The 22,798-nt window shown below is 44.2% G+C and overlaps 1 protein-coding gene across 1 annotated transcript in view; it reads left to right on the top strand.

Moving 5' to 3' along the window:
- GUCY1A2 (guanylate cyclase 1 soluble subunit alpha 2) overlaps positions 1–22,798 on the top strand; it is a 165,531-nt gene that overhangs the window by 128,421 nt on the left and 14,312 nt on the right. The window contains exon 7 of the mRNA XM_066621948.1: positions 18,219–18,373. Coding sequence (XP_066478045.1) covers positions 18,219–18,373 — 155 coding nt within the window. The remainder of the gene's footprint in view (positions 1–18,218; positions 18,374–22,798) is intronic.

Below are 22,798 nucleotides of genomic sequence, written 5' to 3'. Positions count from 1 at the left end.
ATGGGGCAGGAGAGGGTGGAACAGGAGAGGCCATGAGGCACCATTATTTCCTTTACAATGGGCTCACAATTGCCACCAATAGGTCCTTGCGGGTGGTACACAATCAGGGATGCAAATGAAAGTGTTTGGTAGCATCTTCGCTTCATAACATTTTTAACATCATGACTGTGTGTCTAGGGGGAAGACCATAGCCAATGTGAACACTGATGCAAACACATGCCTTCTGGGTGGCGTTTTTGCCAGTAGTATTGTTTTTAACATCACAGTGTGTGTATTGAGGGAGGGATACTGCCTTGTAATTTGTGTACATCAGCCTTGTCATTTTTTATAATTACAACATTGTATGAACTGATAGCCATGGCTCCTAAAGAGGCACCTTCTAAATCACCTTTCAGAGAGGGAAAAAAGCTTAGTGCAGTGGCAGAAACTTCAACTTCCAAGGTCTTGAAACAAATCTACAACAGTGTCTCCAGAACATTGTAAAGCAAGGGACCACTATATTCTTCCCCTGAATTAAGGCCCTGACAAACTTTTGGCTTCCCTCAAAGGGCTTCCCAATGTCTCAGCGCAGCAGGACTTTCCAAATTCACACTGAATTTTGCAGAAGGCAAACTTTGCAGCAACTTTCTTTAGTCTCATGAAAGCTGGGCAGCCCAGTCTTAACCTGTGCTGGAACCGGCTTGCCAAAACAGCACAAGGTTGGGGCTGGCTGTGGCACAACTCATAGTAAGAGGAATCACTTCCTCTTACCCCATGTCACACAGCAGCTGCCGCAATGGGGCTACTTGGATCTGCACCACAGAAAGCGGTCCGAGCAGGCCAGTGTAAGGCAAGGTTGCTTGGGAGGGGGGCCAGGTTCCAACCTCAGTGCTGGATCCTGACTCCAGCTCCCAGGCCCAGCCCAAGCTGCCCTACCCTGGCCCTAGAACACCCTCCTCTCCAGACCCCTGTGCTGACAGCCCACCAATGGCTCCAGTGGCATGAACTTAACTTCTGCTTGTGCCAACCCACCAGCTCCTGAGCCGTTACAGATGTGCACTATGGGATGTTTGCAACACTCCCCAGGCAGGCACATGGGACTTGTGCCAGTCTAACCAGGGGTTAGGATTGGGGCCTTAATCCCTCAAAGAGCTGCAAGAACTTCTAGCATTACTACCTATGGGTGCATTATAAGATATTATTAAAAAGTTAGAGGGAGACAGATAAATTCTTCCTGTCGGCAGGCAACCAGCATTCTTTATTATACCATGCTTTACCCCAAACTCTTACTCCTGCTGCCAAAGGTTGTCAAGAAGATGCTTAAATCACTGGAGCTGCGTACAGTTCAGTCAAACAAACAATCTAGAACCGCAGAGGCCTGTGCTGATAATTCCGTCACTGGCATGTGGAAATCTGCCTTGCTAGCACCTTAGTCTCCTTGCAACTTCTGTTTTTCTTCCCCCCTTTCTAATGTCTAAATCGTTCCCAATAAACTAGCCTATTTCAGGATGGCTGCCTTGTAATGAAAAATTTATTTGTCATTTCAAGCAGTAAGGTGACTGGGAAAGAGTACATTTACATACAGAGCAACTAAACATGTTTTTAATGCCTGAAAAATGGAGTTGGTTGGTTGGCAACCTTCAGTCTCGAAAGACTATGGTATAAGCCTACAGCACCCAGTATTCCCAGGTGGTCTCCCATCCAAGTACTAACCAGGCCTGACCCTGCTTAGCTTCCAAGATTAGACAAGAGTTATATAACTGGATTTCTTTTGCTCGGGAGCTCTCTCTTTCTTAATGTCAGTGAACTAGGTGATGTGGTTGACATATCGCTGTCTTCCCATTGAAAACTACCTGATCAGCTTCCAAAGAACTCTGTGCTTCCCCTAAACACAGTTGGACAACCAGAGAATTAGGCTCAAGGGGTAGACATGATATTCAACACATCTTTGAATCCCATATTTGGGATCCTTCATATCTTATTTTCAACTAAATGTATCTGTGGGTTGGGGTGCAATCCAGATCAGGATTAGGAGGCAGGGCTATGGCTTAACCCTTTTTTTGAAAATGCCTTTTTCCCTGTGAAAATCACTTGTCTCCTAAATCACTCGGATTGCTGAACTAACTCAGTTCCTTGGTAAGGCTGGTCATTTCCTGGGGCTTCTCCATTTGCAGTGCTGTTGGAGACTGTGCAGTTATTTGAGAATTTGCTGTCTCAGTTCATGTCTCTCCTTTATGGCAGCTGTGACACAGCCAGCTTCTGACTTATAATTATACCATTGCAGCCTCTGCCTGTGCCTAGAAGTTGTTACCGCTTCTAGGATGTGCTATTTGCAGCTGCCTTTTGCTTTGCTTTCTACTAAAAGAAAAATAGCTTAGCAGAGCAGAACCCTCTCATGAGAAGTGTCGGTATTGGAAGGAGGGGCTCCCTCAATGTCTTTGGCATTTTATGAAAGATAAAAAGGGCACAGGGATTAAGTAAATGACAGTCCTGTCTGCATTTAGAAGCCAAGACATGTATTTACCCAAGGCCAGAGATGCCATTAAATCACAGCACTGTGTGGAAGAAGATGCGGCAATGTACAGTCCGTCCTGGTGGAAGCATAAGAGGAAGCCTTCATGTTCAGGTCAAGAAGGAACACACGTGCTTCATTGTGATGGTTTCAAGTAAACACAGCAGGAACTTGCTTCTGCAGTGGATGCAGTCAGAGGTAGATACCCTTTGCACGTAAGGGAAGAACCAGAGCTCGGTGGTACAGTACCTGGTATGCCTTCAGAAGGCCCCACATTTAATCCCTGGCATCTGCAGGCAGCGAAGGAACAGACCCCTGTCTGCAGTAATGGGGATCTGCTGTCAGTCAGTGTCTGTTACGCTGAGTGAAATGCACCTGTGACCTGCACTCATATGCTTCATATGTTCATCTGGGAACTCCAGGTATTGCTTCTTTTTTCTTTTTTTTAACATAGATTACCCTGTACATGCCCAATCTCGTCTGATCTCAGAAGCTAAGCAGGGTCAGGCCTGGTTAGTACTTGGATGGGAGACCACCTGGGAATACTGGGTGCTGTAGGCTTATACCATAGTCTTTCGAGACTGAAGGTTGCAAACCATGACTCACTGTGGCCCTCAGTGCCAGTTTTGTTAGCTTGTGGCACACTCTTCTCAAACACTTTTGATGAGCAGGCTAATTAGATAGGATGAGATAAACATCTAAATGTTTAAAAAAATTCCAGCCACATATCCCTGCAATGTCTCAAGGTCCACCCTGCTGAGCTTCCCTAGTTGTTCCTGCTCCCCGTGTCCAAGGAGACAGTTTGGCCTCCCTTCTTCTTTATTTTCATGGAACATTTTCATCCTCTCAAAAACTCTACCCCAAAATATGTCTTCAACCTCACTGAAAGAAAGATAGCTTCAAATTCAGTGCCAAAATAAAAGTGCCTCTTTAAAAATGAGGATCGGCTAATCCATACAGCTCAGCTAGGAGTTGAATTGAGGTTTTGCATGATGGAAGATGCTGCTTGGCCTTGAGGTTGAAGCTGACAAGCTGAAAATCATTGCCCAGTGGCTTCAGAATGCTTGAATAACCTGAAGTTAAATGCTTTTCCTGCTATATAAATAAATATCCAGGCAGGCTACTTAAATATTTCTGCTTCCTTTCCTGTGAAACATGGAATATTCGAGATAAAGCAAAGCTTACATTATTGGGAATGGAACTAGGGAGACTCCAACATTCTGTTCAGACCTTTTCTCTTAATCAAAAATGGGGCAAAAGTAATTCAAGGTAGGAACTTCAGGCATCGCTTGAAGTGATTTCAGGGGTGAAGAAAGTGAGACAACTTAAACCAGTGATTGGAAAATTTCTCCATCCGATGATTTAATCAGATTAATTCAACTGGGGTTGAAAGACCTATGGAACACATGGGTGCATGATGGTTTACTTGTATGTAAGCTTCAACATACAAGATTTTGCCGGCAGAGGAAGCGGGACAGACAATCCGTTACTACAGACAGTTGCCCTAGAAAAAGAGCTGCAAAACTCAGAATAGTGTCCTTGAGCTGATGACCATAGAGACGAGGTCAGTGTGCCATGAGAAGAAAAATGTTGAAGATGGCTGATGTAGTTGATAGTGGGAACCCCATGTACGTGCATAGCTCTGGATCTTGGTAATTACGTTAATTGGAAGGCATCTGTTGTGATTCAGCTCGATGATCCTGAAAAAAACAAACAAACCACATGCTTATTTTTTTCCTTCATATTTTAGATTTGCTTACATATAAATTATCTGATTCTGGAGAGAGACTTTTGAGTTTATGGACCTTGGAGCTGTAGTTTAAAAAAAAAGTCATCATTTCCTCAGTAAGCTCCATTCTCAGAGGAGTCTGCCACAACATAAAAAACATACTCACCGCCAAAAATAGGTCATATAAAATTTCATGTGTTTCAGCTAGAGGAGCAACATACGCTTTTTTCAGAGGAAGTTTTGTATGGAATTTCCTGTTCTGTTCTTTGAAATGGCTGCTACAGTTCAGTCTTGGATGTTAAGTTAATGTTGAAGCCTTGTCTCATAGGAAGCTCCTGCATATATCCACTGGGCATATAGATAGATACTGGTTCAGCACAGTGATTTAGATGTGACTCTTTCTTTACAGTTTGCATGCCCTCTTGGGGTTGTGCAACTCCCTGGGTTGAGAACCAACAAGGCCTTGTGTCCTTCTTCACTCATGCCTGTATTTTGTCCAAAGTATATATGTGTCAGAGTACAGGTGTTTGAAAAAAGTTGCAAAATGGCTCCACCGTCAAATATTCCAAGGAGCTAAGAATGTCAGTGTGTATGGTGATTTGTTATGGTATCCTTTGGTAGCAAAAGTGGAAATGAGGACTACTTACAGCCCAATTCGACCTAATTCCCCCTGTGCAAATGGGGTGAGTGCTGCATCCTGCTGGGGATTTTCAGGCTCCAGAGGTCTCCTATAAGGAAGCATTTGTTCCCTTGTCCAGAGGTAAGGCTCACTCCCTTGCTCAGATCTGGAGCCAGTGGACCTGGAAAGGCGGATCATGGCTAGGAAGGGAGATAGAATATTGGCGGACCTGCTGCCATCAGTATTGCCACCTTCCTGGCCTTGATGCACCCTGCTTCCCACACTGTCTGTTCCCTGTTCTGTCCCACCCCTGCCTGTTCTGTCCCACCCCTGCCATTCCACCCACCCCTGCCTATGCTGCCATCCAACTTAGCTATCTGGGTCTGTCAACAAGCATTCTGCACTACCACTGTTTGCAACAGTGCTCCTAAAATGACCACCGGAGAGCACTATTTGCGTTGCCGAAACCCATTTTACAACAGGGGAACTGCAGTGAGGGCGGGGCAAACCTGGTGGCAGAGCAGAATTTCTCCAACTGGCCAACTGCTGTAACTGCAGGCATCTTGGGGAAGGGACACAAGCAGTCATCCTGTGGCTAGGACCGCCCATGACTCCGTCTTGCTTTTGCTTGCTGCAGGAACCGGGTAGTACCACCTTTGTGAGAGTAGGCTGTCTGTGCTCTAAAGCTAGCCTAGGTGGCTTCAAAGTGGATAGGCAAACTTGTGGAAGACGGTTCTATCTGAGCCACCAACCATGATGGCTAAATGCTACCTACAGGTTCAACAGCAGTGTGCCCTGCATGTTCCCGCATGGGAATGCATGGGAAACACAGCGTTCTTTATTTGTCTCTCTACGTACCCTGTTTGCTGAATTCCTCAGATGCATCTGGTTGGCTGCTATGGTAAACAGAGTGCTGGACCAGATGGACCTTTGGTCTTGTCTAGCAGGAACATTTCTTACATTATTATGGAAAACACTTATGAGGGATTGGTTCCTTCTCTAGAAAAACAGTTGTTGAAAGATCTGTGGTACTACTTAAAGAACAGTAATACTTCCAGCAGTGTCGGGGATCTGGTCCTGAAAAAGATGGGCACTGTCTGAAACAGCGCTGTAGAAAATGTAATTGAAGGAAACTAGGGCTGATTGGCCTAAATCTGCTGATCCCATTGGCAATAATAGCTGTCAGTCAACCCACGGAAAAAAATACTCTGTAGTGAAACAGCAGTAAAAAAAAAAAAGCTGTGTTATCAGAGTTATCGCCGTTCAACACATGAGATGCTGTTGTAACGTGAGACATTAGATGATGAAATTGGGGAAAGCCAAAATATTTTTTGCTGGTTTAAGGAAGTTCGTGCTTTGTAACTTGATAATGATTTGGCAATGTTTGAGCAATATTTGATTGATCACTTGACCACATCTTTTTGGTCCAATCAAATGCTCAACTCTGTGCAAAACTAACCTGAGTCAGAAACTTTCTAGGTGATCTTCAGGACAGGGGCATCAAGAAATCTTCTGAACTGTAGGTAGTATTTATTCAGGAAACATTAACTTGTTCCTCTTAGGTAGAAATATATGTTTATAAATTTTTGACATAAACTAAGAATCAGTCCAATAAAAGAAAATGACTTCTAGGAAGAGACAGGGCTAAGCAGACAGTGGTCCGTATGGAGCAAATTCAGGCGAGAATCCAGGGAGGTGAAAATTTCCATGATGGCCATAGCCCTGTTGTGAAGTGAAGGGAGACATCTGGGTCCTTTAAGCTGCCAATTTTGCCCACTTAGTGGCCTTAAAGGGTGGCCTTAGAGCACAAGCAAATAGGGAAGCCAAAGACAAGCCATGCCATCTTCTATCACCAAATTTTCTGCACAAAGTCCCTATTTTTTTTTTTCTTCCAGAAAATGTGCTGCATTAACTCCAGTCTAATCTCTATATTTATTTTGTGCTTCTGGAGTACAGGCTAACAAGATAGCTGACCATAGGCTGGGAAATCAGGTCAGGATGTTTTTGGCTGAAGCCCAAGTACATTGATTTAGTTCAGCTTCCTGTCATGCTTCTGGGGAGGGAGAAGGTTGTTTGAGGGGCAAACTGTATTTGCATATAAGGAAGCCTCAACAGGTTTGGGTGTTTTATTTTTTAATGAAAGTAGCACTTGAAAAGTAGTGCTTGGAAGCTGAAAATTGGAATGGAGTAGCAAAGGATATAAGGTGATGCTTAACCTGTTGGTTGCCATTTTTAATCCCTCACCCAAGTTGCCTTTCCACTTTCCCTCCCTTGCAGGATTCCAGGACAATTTGGAACACATTGGGAAAGTGCAACTCTATGGGGGATTTGGACAAAAATGAAAAATAATACATCTTTCCTCTTGAGCTCACATTTATATTTTCACCCTCATTTGAAACAAAACTTGCACTGCAGATTGCACAATGAGCCCTGGAATTTGCTTTCTATATTCTATATTTCTATTTGCAGTGCTCACTGGCGCCAGTAGGAGTCTTTCACTTTATTACAGTTGTTCGACTGAGCCTGACTGAGGATGGATATTGGAAGTATGCCACAGGGTCACATTTATTACACAGGCCTACAAAATTGAGGGTCAGAAAAGTTTTTTCCCAAACTTTATGATGGTTTGATATGAATTTGGGGTGCCGATTCCAAAAATGGCATCCGTTTTGCCCTATCATTTCTAGTTTGGGAGATATAGTATAGCCTCTTTAGTAAATGTCTCAAGCAACTTCCTCATGAGGAAGCTGCTTGAACCATTCACTAAAGAGGCTATGCCGTGTCTCCAAAACTAGACATGATAGGGCAAAACGGATGCCATTTTTGGAATCGGCACCCCAAATATACCCAGGAATTGGTGTAATGTTTAAGGAAGCAAAATGTGTGTTGGCCTGTGTTATTATTAAGAATATTTATATACTGATTTCAACAAAAAATGTTTGCAAAGTGATTTACAGAGAAAATCAAACAAATGGCTCCCTGTTCCGAAAGTTCTCAAGGTCTGAAAAGAAGCAGAAGAAAGATATTGTAAGCACCTTTGAGTTTAACTGGGAGTGTTAAGCATGCATAGGATTGCAGCCTAAAGCTCCTAGATTACATAAGGACTCTGCTTAGTTGCAAACCTTTATGCCAATGAAGGTCTTACTGAACTGAACTGAACTAGTTGCAAACCAACATATTTTAATCACAATAGCCAATTATTGTGCAGGAAATAAGATACATTATAATGAGAAAATGTATTTCAATCAGTGATTTAAATCTGCTTTTTTCTTCCTTGGAGATCTAAATAACCTTCACTTCAGTCAGTCCACCCTGACCTGCCCATCAACCCCACAATGCAGACTGAGGCAACAGATGTAGCATGGCTACCCTTCTGGCATAAATTTACTGAACAATAGCTATATAGATTGTTCCTCACGGTGGAGGACTATTGAGAATTATTTCAAAAGGGCAACTTCTCCTTGGTTCTGCTTATATGGAAAATGACTACCAAGGTCTTCAGCAAAATTCCAGTGCTTCTTATTCCAAGCAATATGTCCTTGTTTCAAGTTGTGAACTTCCCACGTCAGTTCCTGGCTATGAGTTTCTTTCTTTGGCTAGGAGCCCAATCTTATCCAGCTTTCTAGTCCCAGTGCAGCTGCAATGCAGCCGCAAACTAGGGGGTAAATGTTCCCTTATGTTGAGGAGGCCTTTGTGACTGTCCCCCACCACAAGATGCAGGGGACACCCCACTGGCGCAGCTGCATCAGCTCTGTAAAATTTGGGCCCTAAACTCCAGAAGTACAATTTTTTTTACATGTTTTTTAAATACAATTTACAGTATAGATTTGTTATTTGCAGTCACTTATAGTAAGGCATTTGGATAAAGGGAGGGAAGAGAAGGAGTGATCGCTCACACTCTCTGTCCCATCCTTCTCTCTTTTATTAACTTTTAATATACTTTCCTTGATTCACCCTTGCTCGTAATACATGTCAGGAACTCCAGCCCTAATTAAGAACAAAAACCGATGCCAGTTGAAATTTTCTTTACCTCTGAACAAGTGGTGGAGAGAGGTCAGTGTTGTTGTGGCGTTGCTGGGAATGTAGAAATAAGCTCCTTAATGGAAATGATAGGATTATGACATCCGCCAGTGATTAGAGATTGGGACATTATTAATCGTTAGATGCATGTGCCTTGTGTTTGACTTTCATTATCCTAATCAAACTTAAAAACATGAAATTTAAAAAAAATTCATATAATTGCCTTAATAGGCAAGCTGCTGGCTAAAATGGTTTAACACAGCGACATCTAATCATAAATCAGGTGATTAAATAACAGCTTGTTATGGTGATTTGGGCACTGTGCCTAGATTAAGATCCGCTGGCTGCACTAGGAGAGGTTAAAGGTATTCTAATAACTGCAGACAGAAATGAAATATTAAAGCCCAAGGTGGAAAAACAGTGTGAAGCATTTATTTCACAAGTGCCATTCCAAATGTAAAGAAAATATATCCTTCAATTTCAGGCTATAGAATGCACCTTGGAAAATTCCAGGTTGATTTGTTTTTTGTCTTGTTTACTTGGCAACCACTATAGGGCGACCTGCTGTACAAACAATATGTTTTATACCAGTGCAGTAGGGGCCAGCAACAAAATGTTGTGGTGTAACACCAGCCCCTAAAAGGAGTGTTCCTTTTGTGGCTTCAGCCAACCTGAGTCTTGTAGTGTTGTTTGGGGCTCATATAGGGAGGGAGGAAAATGGGCCCCCTTTTTTTGGACTTCCCAGAGAAATCTCTCTCTCTCTTCTGCTTTATAGTGCTCAAGTGTACTGGTTCAAGGCAGGCTGATCCAACAAAGTTATTTGAATGCATGGAGGAGAACCATGCACACAGCTATAGGTTTCTCTCTGCAAATGTTCATTATGGCTGCTAGACAGCTGCTAAATGTTCTTCATGGTTGCTGAACATTTGACTGCTGAAGAGGTAAGCTGAACAGGGGTAGCCTCTTCAGCTTGTGGTGGAAATTTGAAAAGAACCTGCCAGTTTTTCTTCTCCCTCCCTCCCTCCCTCCCTCTTTTCATTGGCATTTCAGCAACCATCAGTAACTGCACACAGACAATTGGTGATCTTCAGACCAAACTAGAGAACCACTCTTCTAACACTGAGTTTGGAGATCCACATCCTTGAAGGCAATTTTTCAGGCCTGGGAAGGGAAGGCCCAGGAAGGGGGTTAGGATTTGGTGAATGCTGCTACCACTGAACCTACCCCCTTCCTAGGCCTGATCCATCCCCCCCCCTTGTCATTTCCCTGTTCTGGCCACTCCCTCCCCATTCTACAAACTCCCCACCACTCTCCCAACCCCTGCGCAATCTTACCAATGTCAGCTATCGTCTACTGTCCATCGTTGCGCTAACTCAGCTGCCTTTTGTGGTCAGGCTGAGCTCACTGGCACTGTTGCATTTGTGACAGCCATAAAACTGTTTACGCTGTTGGAACACTTGTTCTGGGAGTGTAAACAGCCAATAGCATGGAGCTGTTAGTATGCTTCCCTTCTTCCATTTCTACAGTTGTATAGGATGCCTTTTTTAATCCTTTTATCTTTTCAGAAAATGAACTTCTATTTACATAAAGAGAAGAGACTGGGACATGTTTGTTTTTTTTAAATCTGCAGGGGTCCAAAACACAATCCTCATGAGCTTTAGATTTTCAGCAATTAACTGAATTGTATCTGGTGTGAAAACAAATTGATTAGCAAGGCTGGCTGTTAGGGAATCAGTTAGTAATGATGAAATTTAGTTTGTTGCGCTCACAGCTGCTCTCATTTGCTATGCAGGTGCTTCAACGAAATATTTATGGCCTTTCCTAAAATGATGCAGATGAGCATTTTCAGTGGAAATTTTCATTGGTTAATGAATTTTCATAGTGAGTGCAACATTTTGGCGCAGTCATTTGTGTTTCTCCACTGAGGTACTGGAGTTGATGATGTCTTCACAGGGCCAGTGTAGTCATAACACTGTAAACATAACATTACAAATTATGGTTGTAAATCTGCAACTACTTATAAGAATGAACACTGTTCCAGCACTAGGTCTGCCTAGTGCCTCCTTTGTTTGCCTTAACTTAATTAACTACATCTTCATTCATGCTAACCAGGTTTCCCCTTAATTCATTTTAGGAACGAAGGAAGGAACATACACTGAGCATGGTCTGAACCATGCCCTATTTGAGATCAGTGTCTGAGAATCAAATATGCACAGCCTTAACCTCCATGGGGGAAAAAATATGAGATATGTAAAATTCCCAAGGTTGATTCCACTCCAGTATGTGCACACTGGTCCAGTTCAGATTTAATTTTGACCCACAGGTTAGCCCTATGAGAACAAGTCTCTCTGAGCTGTCAGATTGCACATTCCTTCTCCCTTCTCCTCTCCCACACGAGACAAGAAGATTTCCACATCCACAGCAGAACGTTATGTGCATACTCTGGGGCCTTTGGTTTGTTGAACATAAGGTGGTGTCATATATGGAATTGGATTGTTTGTTCATCTAGCCCATTGCTTCCCAAACTTACCTCCGCCTGTTCTGAGCAGGCACAGTGCTCAGAACCGAGATGTATGTGGCAATAATAATAATAATAATAATAATAATAATAATAATAATAATACAGGTATTTATATACTGCCTTTCTTGGTCTTTATTCAAGACTTTATTCAAGGCGGTTTACATAGGCAGGCTTATTAAACCCCGTAGGGATTTTTACAATTTTGAAAGAATGTTCTATCTTACAAGAACCACAACATTCAGATTTTACTTTCTTGATCTGGTTTCGCATTCTGGCCTCCATCCTCCCACGCTCAGAGCAGATGGAATAACTCGGCTCAGCTTGTCAGCTGCTTCAAGGTCGCACGGTGCTGGTGGCCTGGAACTGGCGACCTTCGGATGTTATCTTCAGGCAAATGGAGGCTCTACCCTCTAGACCAGACCTCCTGCCCTCTAGACCAGACCTCCTGCCCATGCATGTTGTGTGACACAATGACATCATCGCTAGTTACTTCCAGGTTGGAGACCCTGAAGCGACCCTGAAAACAGTGATAAGAGGCTCACAGCAGGTGGGTCCTTCCAGCAGTTGACACCTCACTCATGGAGCTCTGCCTGTCAAGCCAAGTCTCTTACTGCTGTTTTCAGGGTCATGTTGGGTGTTCGCTGCTGGGTGGCAAGCATCCCATAATGCCCCTGCAGATTTGCCACACCACCCCCAGGAGCCAAGTGTCACCGATTGGAGACCACTGATCTATAATGTATGCAGTGGCTAGCAAGGGTTTCATGCTCTGTCTATCACAGCCCTGCTTGGAGATGTCAGGAATTGAACCTGATAACTTTTCAGTGCAAAGAATATGCTCTACCACTGAGCTTCAACCCTATCCCAGATTTAAATCTAGTTTATTCAGATGAGCTGGCAGAGCTAATTCCCATAGTGTTCCGCTGTGATTTAGAATTACATCTGAAACTGCTCCCAGAGTTATCTTTGTGCATGAGTTTCTCCATTCACTTTAACGGAAAGGACACTTATATGCACCGTAGGGCACCCTGGGCCCTAGACGGGAGCAAAAGACGGTGGGGTCTCTTCTACTTTAATGAAAGAATCTATGAATGCTTTTAACAAATGGAATGAAAATGTGTGCAGATTCATCAATGTTCATAAACCAAGCTTGACCAATTAGTGTTGGCAACCCTTCATTTCAGATTTGAATATTTTTAATCATTTACTTGCTTATGTTATGCATATTTAAAATGTGGGAGAATGTTTTATTATGATTCATGCATTCAGATGGCAAAAAATATATATATGACAGACTTCCTCTCCATCCTAATGGAATTATTTTATTAATCAGGGCTCTGAGTTATGTCTTTTGCATCCTATTAACATTTCCAGTCTCCCGGGGGTTGTTCTTTTCTCCCCTTCTTGGTGTGGCTTTTGTCAAAATAAATAATATGCCCACTTCAGTTGAAGGAAAGTTCATCAGGATTTTAGATCGTAAACATCTTTTACACTTTTATTATTCCAGAAGAGCTCCAGCTATGTTCAAATACAGGAAAATAATCGTTAGTACTTTGAAGAAAGCAGTAAATCTGAAACAGGAATTTATTTTATAGCTTATAGAATTGTAAGCCTTTGCCAGCATCATCACATCACCAAGGTGGACTAAACTGTTTCAGCCTTAGTAGAGAATATTTTTTTCTAGCACTGCATGTGTGTCACCCCCCCCCCCGTATTTACAGTTGTTCCTTGTAGTGTATGTACAGTTGTTGAAGAAGGATGGTCCATCTAAACCTGAGAGCCCACTACTCTCCCCCAGTGTCTTCCACCATGCAGCCATGCTGGCCATAGGTCTCCTGGCCATCAGTGGATCTCTTTGGATCTGTGTCAGCTATTTTGCTGGTGTGCATTCAAGGAGAGGCAAGGGTATGTTGGGCTGGAAACAGCACCACAGCATATGCTGCTGTTGCTGGGACCCAGACCCTCCAGCCCTGAACTGCCCCTGGCCTTTCCACTCTGAACCACCCACATCTCACCCCCACCAGCACATGATCTGCTCCGAAGTGGGCTAGGTCCATGTGCGTGGGGCCTCTGGCCATTTCTACCAGTGTATTCAACACACATGGCGGTGTTGGAACATTTGTGCCTCCATTAGAGGACTTCTGGCAGCAGACTGGGGGATCTGCAGCCGTAGGCCCTCTTTAAGACTAGGCCGTAATCTTCCTACCCCTATGATGGCCACACCAATCTCCACCACCATCTTTCCAAACCTGTCAGCCTCTTAATAGTGGCACCACTCTCTCCCCAAAACCCTCCCAATATGTTATCCAGGCAGAGGCCAACCAACAAAAAGTTCCTAGACAAACCATTCACACTTACAGTCCACATCCAACTATCACAAAAGTGCTTAGCACTTGTGATGTTTAAAGCACTTCGAGTGAATTATCTTAGGAGGGAGGTTTGACACTGGTATGAAATTATCCAGCATGGTAAGATTTAGCAAGGTCTTTTTCAGGAGTGAATTACCACCATCTTTAAGGCAGCACCACCTCCCTCACTCTCTTAACCACTCTTAACGACTACATGGATGCACAGATATGCTGCTCTTTGCTTTTTCATCCTGCCTGAATCTTTTCTTGGAAAGATTCTATTATCATTTTTTTTTTTAAATCTCCTTTGCTCTCACTAGCTCCTACCTGCTAGACTGTCAGACTTCCAATTATTAATGATTAACGTAACACCGTCAATGTACTTGAGTTTTAACAAATGAGAAAACTGGTCCCTGCCAAGGGTTTCACAGTGCAGAGACATTGACACAAGGTAGGCAACAGGGGAAGGGAAGGGAAATGGAGGTGGAGCAAGAGGAGAAGTCTGTGCAATTATTTCAGTCTCATATACTCAGGGACTCCAGTTTTATGAACAGCGCATTTAAATTGTTCTGTTTCTGGGAACACTGAGTGAGATAGATGACCTTATTTTGAAGGAGGCGAGAAACTTGCCAGCTTTCACAGAACAACTCAGCCATGAGAAAGCCGCCACTTGAAGAGTTGTCTCTTTGTGCCCTTTATCCCCTGCATGCTGACATTTTGAGACCTACTGCAAGATCCCCCGGCACCTGAAGATGTGACACATGCCCACAAAGGCCCAAGTCCCTGGACTATTTTGGTTTTCTTTGAAACAGCTATGCATAATCACACAGAACTCTGTACACTTCCTAGGATGTCAATATTCAGTGCCTCTCCTCCCTTCTGAAAATTTGTTTCAACTTTGTTAATATTCTCCATCGCCAGAGATCTGATCATATCACCGAAGGGGAAATTTACTAGAGTTAAAGATAGTGAACATTTGTCTCTGTGTTTATATAAATGTGTTTGTGTAATTATATATCTTTGTTTTATCTCTGAAATCCTGTTTTTTAAAGTAGTTTTTAGCTTCCTTCCACCCATGCTTGGCTATAATCCAAAGGCATGTTTGACAACGCTTTGCAAAAAAAGGATTGTCACTGGACAATGCGCAGGAATATAAACTTTGAAAATGAGTATGCAATTTTTTTTAAAGAATTTTTCATAAGGCACATGTCTAGAGTAGATCATGAGTATGCCACGATGAGATACAAAACAGAAACACAGCTCACCCAACCAACTTTACAAAAGTATTTGTAGAAAATAATAATAATATAATAATAATTGTTTTGTTTCTGAAAAATCCGATATGGGAGCTGCTAATTGCCCTACAAAGTGCTCGGCTCCTGCTGTTTGCAATCATGTGTAAATATAGGGAGATAAAGTTTGAGGGTCTTGTTTCTGGTTATTATTACTAATAAATTAATAAATTCTAGATCTCCTTTTTTAAAAGTCTAGTACACCTAGGTGGGTCCCAATAGAGTGTCATTTTAAAAAGTAGGTCCTAGTGCTAAAACATTTGGGAACCACTGAACTAATCCTTGTATGGATTACTGAGACAATACTTTCAGTTCTAAAAGCCCGATCTAAGCCAGCTCCTGCAGGTGGAACAGGTGCACACATGGTCTCCAATCTCCTGCAAAGCACACTGCGGCTGCATGGAGACCAATGCAACTGGCAGAGAGGCCTCTATTGGCAGGCCTCCGCTGATGCTGGAGCTGATCCTGGCAACCGGGATAAGTGAAACTGCCAGGCAGCATGGAGGTGGGGAAAACAGGTGCAGGAAAGGGGTGTAACTGGGTGGGGGGGGTGGCGGCCCAGGGTGGTTTAGGCCAGGAGACAGGGTAGGGACAGCAGCAGAGACTGCTGCCACATCCTATCCCTCCTCCCGTTCATCAAAGCCTTACACTGGTGTGAGCTGGCGCAGATCCAAATTGACCTATAGGAGCTGCCAGGGCCCAACATGGGGTAAGGGAACAAATGTTCCCTTACCCTGAGGAGACCTCCGGCTGCCTTCCTTGCCCCTCAGGATACAGCAGTGGCCATTTTAGCACAGCTATACTGTGGAACGGGCAGCCTGCATTGGATGGGGCAGTAAGAATGTGCGGTGTCAATGCCCAGTGTTGAAATTAACATTAAGAGAACAAAAAGCTGCTAAACTAGGAGCGCTCACGAAGCAGATCCGTCCTTTAAGGCCACACCCTCATGTTCCCCAGGCAGAAAGCAAGTGTACTTCAGCAAGACAGCTGGCACAGCTGATGGTTCCACATGACACCAGCAAGAGAGCCAAACCAGAGTCTCCAGGGGACTTCAGGCCTTGATCATAGCTCTCCTACTGAGAACAAGTCCAAGCAAGGAATATATTTCCTGTTCCTGAAGACCGTTTTCTAGGCAAATGAAACACAGTAATTGAAGCATGTCCAAACAAATTTAATTCCTTTCTGTAGCCATTCATGTCGGAAGGTCTTTTGATGGTGTTCCAGTTTTTCCAGTCCAGTGTAATACACTTTCATGCCTGACAATTACACGAGTGTACTTAGGCTGCAGGGTTGCCACACTCTTGCTTCAACTGAGGCTGGAAGAACGGCCGTGGCATGAACAGCACACCTGAAATTGGAATGACATGTTCCTGGGCCTGATTGCAGTACAGAGGAGACAAAGTCACAGGAATCCCAAGAAGCCGAACGGCCTTGCCAGAGTTATCTGTGCCTGGGCAAGTTCCAGATTAGACTATTGTGATGGACTTCATTTGGACTGCCTTAGAAAAAAGATTTCTTGGAAAATTCAGTTTGTTCAAAATACAGCTGTGCAAGCTTAGGCACGCCTACTCAAAAGTATCTCCCATTATGTCAAATGGAGCTTACTCTTGAGAAAGTGTGCATACAATTGTTTCCCCAGGCTAACAACTAGTTGTTAGAGAGACAACATGCTTGTACAAGGGACTCTGAGAGATTTGATTCCCCCTTGTGTGGTAGCTCTCTCAAGAGCTGTATGTCCTCAAGTGTTGATTTTGTTACTCTGCTTATTTATCTGTTGGTTCTTTCTTGTAAGCCTGCTTTGTTTTGTTGTTAACTATTTAAGTGCATCCTTTATATCACTGGTTCCCATGGAGCACAGGTGGTCCACAGGAACCTGAGAAGTGGCCCGTGAGGTCTCAGGAAAAAAAATCACCTTTGATCACTTCCAGCAGCTTGCCAAGCAAGCACTCCCTCACAGGCCACCAGAGAGGGAGGAGAATGGAGTGTCCACAGCCAGCACTGGAGTAGCTGCTGCAAGTGGTCCATTCTCCGCTTTCTCTGGTAGTCTGTGTGGGAGTGCTCACTTGCGAGATGCTTCCCCACAGACCACTAGAGAGGATGGAGACGCTGAAGGCTGCATCCGTGGGCAATCCATTCGCCACCCTCTCTGGTGTTCCATGGGGGAAATGCTCATTTGGGAGATGCTTCCCTATGGACCACCAGAGAGGGTGGAGAACAGACTGCCCACAGCTGGCATTGCATGTGGTCCATGATGATTCCAGTTTTTGCCTCAGTTGGTCTGCGGGCTCCTAAAGGTTGGGAACCACTGCTTTATATATATTCTTCAAGACCTCTTCTTTTTTCCTCTACTGTTTGATGGACTTGCAGCATTCAGATAGACCTGGCAGGCTTGAGGCAATGTTCCCTTACCCTGAAAAGGCCTTAGAGCAGGGGTGCCCAAAGTTTTTGGCAGGAGGGCCACATCATCTCTCTGACACTGTGTCGGGGGCCGGAGGAAAAAGAATTAATTTAAATTTAAAATTTGAATAAATTCACATAGATTTACATAAATGAATATATTAAAGATGAACTTATATGGTTGAATGAAGGTCTTGCAATAGCTCAAGGTCTATAAAAGGCCTTGCATAAAGCAAGGCTGGCCTTTCCCTTGCTGCTGCTACTGCATCACAGACATGAAACAACAAGCAGTGGAGGGAGCCCTCATCCCACAGCTCATGCGAGAGGTCAAGCAGTCGCCCTCACTCTGAGAGCAGTTGCGTCGGGCCAGTGCAGGCTCCAACAAATCTCTGGAGGGCCAGAGGCTCATTGGAGACTGGGGTCTCCCAGAGGGCCGCATTGGGAGGCCTCGAGGGCCGCAAGTGGCCCCAGGGCCGGGGTTTGGGCACCCCTGCCTTAGAGGCTTAAACTCCACCACGGGATGTAGCAGGCATGACATTGGCACAGCTGCATCGCCACTTGAAGAATTGCGTTGTATTGGCCTGCAAGTGTCCCACTGCCTTGAAATATAGGTGTGCTTGCACTCCACACTTTATCTGAACTATGCTTCAGTGCAAATGTGTAAAAACTCACAGCCATCTAAATGTGTGATAACTACACCCTTTTAATTTACATTGCACTGAGTTCTTAAGAATGACCCAATGATGCTCGCTGTGACAGAAGATACTGATTAAGAATTCTTTTTCCTTCTCTGTCTCTTACCAGATGAGGATAGGGATTCACTCAGGATCTGTTTTGGCTGGAGTTGTTGGTGTAAGGATGCCAAGATACTGTCTCTTTGGCAACAACGTCACCCTAGCGAGCAAATTTGAGTCGGGAAGCCATCCGCGCCGCATCAATGTCAGCCCAACAACGTACCAGTAAGTGCTCAACAGCCTTTCTTTGCCTACTGCTTTGACTACAGATCTTTCTCCCCCCGCCCCACTTAACTATTTTTATTTTAAGTGTATAAATATGAGGGGGAAATACATGAACACAGCTAAATAAAATAGTATATCCCCAAACACAAAGGTTGCCTGTATGCAAGAAGCAGCGGCAGACTTCCGCAGCCCCGCGCCCGGGGCAAAGCTCCACAATGGTGCCCCATCCCGCGGGCTATGGCCGCCCCTCCCAGGCAGAAATCCACCCCCCCCCACTCACCAGAGGCTCATGGAGCCTCGCATGACCTCCTCCCACGCCGGGGAAACCTCTGTCAGGTTCCCTGGCGCTATAAACCATGCTTCTGGCAAACCAGAAGCACAGTTTCCGCCCCTGTCAGGAGCCTCAGAGAGGCTTCCGCAGGGTCCCAGCAGCCGGTACCTGGGGCTTTTGCCCCGCCCCGGACTATGGCAGGCACGCAACTGGCAAGAGGAGAACACCTAAACTCAGATGCTATGAAATCAACTATGATAAAAGCTTCTGGGTCAAACTAGACCTTTGCCTGGATAAATGTCTCTGCCTGGCTGCTAGACCTGGCCTGTCAACCAGCCAGCTTGCTGGATTCTCCACAGACCCATTTCTCCTGTTTCCCATCCTGGCTGCTCTCTAGGCTGCCCACCTCATCACACATCACCACAGCACCAAGCAAGTCAACTGTTGCTTTACCTTCTGTCCTGTTTTTAACCATTGCCCTCTCACCCACCCTAATCTTGTGAGATTATCGCCTCTGTCTCATAAGAACAGCCCCACTGGATCAGGCCATAGGCCCATCTAGTCCAGCTTCCTGTATCTCACAGCGGCCCACTAAATGCCCCAGGGAGCACACCAGAGAACAAGAGACCTGCATCCTGGTGCCCTCCCTTGCATTGGCCTTCTGACATAGCCCATTTCTAAAATCAGGAGGTTGCACATACACATCATGGCTTGTAACCCATAATGGATTTTTCCTCCAGAAACTTGTCCAATTCCCTTTTAAAGGCATCTAGGCCAGATATCATCCCCACATCCTGTGGCAAGGAGTACCACAGACCAACCACATGCTGAGTAAAGAAATATTTTCTTTTGTCTGTCCTAACTCTCCCAACACTCAATTTTAGTGGATGTCCCCTGGTTCTGGTGTTATGTGAGAGTGTAAAGAGCATCTCTCTATCCACTTTATCCTTCCCATGCATAATTTTGTATGTCTCAATCATGTCCCCCCTCCGGTGTCTCTTTTCTAGGCTAGAGGCCCAAATGCCATAGCCTCTCTTCATAAGGAAGATGCCCCAGCCCAGTAATCATCTTAGTCGCTCTCTTTTGCACCTTTTCCATTTCCACTATGTCTTTTTTGAGATGTGGCGCCCAGAATTGGACACAATACTCCAGGTGTGGCCTTACCATCGATTTGTACAACAGCATTATAATATTAGGCGTTTTGTTTCCAATACCTTTTGTAATGATCCCAAGCATAGAATTGGCCTTCTGTACTGCCGCCGCACATTGGGTCGACACTTTCATCGACCTGTCCACCACCACCCCAAGATCTCCCTCCTGATCTGTCACAGACAGCTCAGAACCCATCAGCCTATATGTGAAATTTTGATTTTTTGCCCCAATGTGCATGACTTTACACTTACCTACACTGAAACACACCTGCCATTTTGCTGCCCATTCTGCAGGTTTGGAGAGATCCTTCTGGAGCTCCTCACAATCACTTCTGGTCTTCACCACTCAGAAAAGTTTGGTGTCATCTGCAGACTTTGCCACCTCACTGCTCACCCCTGTCTCCAGGTCATTTATGAAGAGGTTGAAAAGCACCAGTCCCAGGACAGATCTTTGGGGCACACCGCTTTTCACCTCTCTCCATTGTGAAAATTGCCCATTGACACCCACTCTCTGTTTCCTGGTCTTCAACCAGTTCTCAATCCAAGAGAGGACCTGCCTTCTAATTCCCTGACTGTGGAGTTTTTTTAGTAGCCTTTGGTGAGGGACTGTATCGAACGCCTTCTGAAAGTCCAGATATAGAATGTCCACGGGTTCTCCCGCATCCACGTGCCTGTTGACCTTTTCAAAGAATTCTAAAAGGTTCGTGAGGCAGGACTTACCCTTATAGAAGCCATGCTGATTCTCCCTCAGCAAGGCTTGTTCGTCTATGTGTTTTGAGATTCTATCTTTGATGAGCCATTCCACCATCTTACCCAGTATAGATGTTAGGTTGACCGGCCTATAGTTTCCCGGATCCGCCCTCTTTCCCTTTTTAAAGGTTGGTATGACATTTGCTATCCTCCAATCCTCTGGCACCCTGGCTGTTTTGAGGGACAAGTTGCATATTTTAGTCAAGAGATCAGCAACTTCATTCTTCAGTTTTTCTTTCAGTTTTCTCATTCTCAGTTTTTCTCAGTTTTCTGATTCTCTCAGTTTTTCTGCAGTAATTTTGAGGCAAATGGCTTCCCTTCTTCACTTGTGGCTGAACACTGTTAGAGCCCTGCTGACCAAAGGCCTAGTCTACCATTTACCTCCCACATAAACAGATCAAAAGCTACAGAATCCTGACCAGAGTACCACAAGCAGAGGGCAGGTATGCTGCAGAAAAGTGCAGTTATATAAAGGAAAAGGTAGAGCTGATATCAGGATTTTTAAAAAAAACACACCCTGATTATATAAGAAAATCCCTGTTTTGATTGATTTGGCTATGCAAATGTATACTTCTAGGTTATGTGCTTTATGAGCTCACAACTTGGTGAAAAGCTTGGCGTCTCTCCCTCCATTTTGTTTCTGTATTAAATGGGGAGCAAGTGGCTTTCTGAGGCTTCAGAATTGTTCAGCTGCCAGTTTGTGTTCTCTTTTTAACAGCAGCAAGTGACCCCGTAGTTCTGCCTCCTTGCAAGTCACTTTGTAAAGATTATGTAATTTTCTTCACCCAGGACATGAAGCACCTGATATGCTAAGAATCGAAAGCAACTTGAGACTGGAATTAAAAATAAACGTAATTAAAAGCTAGTGAAAGACATGAAGCCCTCTGGCTTCAAAGATCATGAGACTAGAAAGAAAGCACAGTTGCTTAAGTAAAAAGCGGACGTGTTGAGCAGCATTTTGATGGCAAAATAGGCAGGGATGGATCATGATGGATGAAGGGAGACAAAGCAGAGACCTGGGAATGCAAAGTAGTTGGGGATAGGGAAATAGATCCTCTCCCTCCCTCCCTCCCTCCCTCCCTCCCTCTCTCTCTCTCTCTCTCCCTTCCCTCCCTCCCTCCCTCCCCAAATGCATGCTGTCAAAACCCACAGCAGGATCGACACAACCAATCACTGTGATTTGAGATGTGATATGGAGTGGTCCAAACTCCAATTTCCTTCCTGCAATTCCGGCACAGGTTATTTTGTTTTTAATTGTTGCCTTGACACTCAAGTGCCCCACTCACATTTGGTATTCTGCTGCCAAACCCTAGAATTGGTATCCAATCCTCACTCTAGGAACATGAATTTGCAATAGGAAATTGTTATTTGAACAAGATATGTCACCCAGCTAAAGAAATTTCAGGCAATTAATCATATGACTTGTCACTGCTTATTAAATCTCTTAAATACTCAGGCTTATAAAACAATTGTTCTGGAGACAATAATCGTCCTTGGTTTCTAGACAGTGCACCTACATGTTGTAGCAGGTACTTTGTTACAAGAGTCTGAGTGTTTTGCTTCAGCTGATGGTTTATTGTGCTGCTCCATGAGATATTTCCATGGTGCTTTTTTTTTTTGAGATTGTTGTTTTGTATTGTGTTTTTAATTTGCATACCTATTTGGGGGCCTTCAGCCAAAAAGCAGTTCTAATAAATGTTTAAATACATAGATAAGGAAGAATGTCTCGCTTAAATTGACAACTACCACTCACAGTATTTGTAAGTACTTGTAATTAAAGTAGTGTATTGAGTGCGAAATGAATATGTGAAAAGTGCCTTTCTTTCAAGTTTCCATAGAGATTGAGGCAAGGGGGGGATGAGCTGCTTTCCTGGGGTCACGTACCCCTCCTCTATAGCAAGCCGTGAACAGGTTGCAAGGATTGTGTAGTGCTGACAACACTGATAAACTGCTAGGGAATTGATAAACTTGGGGCAAGAGCAGGGGCTGAATATATGTGTGTGTGTGTGTGTGTGTGTGTGTGTGGGAGGGGGTTATCCTTCATGCAGCCCTTGGCACATCACCAATCAACAATAATTACAACAATCTACTGGCAGAATTTGTTTCCGTGCCTGGATTGTTCTGTTGGGTCCTGCAATTGTATCAGTATTTGTTTTGCAGAAAACAGTGCCTTTCATTTGCTGTCCCTTGTAAAAAAAAGGGAGCAAGCTTATTAGCTGGGTACATGGAAGGACATAATCTTGAAACGTTCCT

Source organism: Tiliqua scincoides, chromosome 3 (assembly GCF_035046505.1).
Source record: "Tiliqua scincoides isolate rTilSci1 chromosome 3, rTilSci1.hap2, whole genome shotgun sequence".
In the NCBI taxonomy this organism is placed as follows: domain Eukaryota; kingdom Metazoa; phylum Chordata; class Lepidosauria; order Squamata; family Scincidae; genus Tiliqua; species Tiliqua scincoides.
Note: the sequence above shows the minus strand (reverse complement) of the source record. Positions and strands in the feature narration are given on the sequence as shown.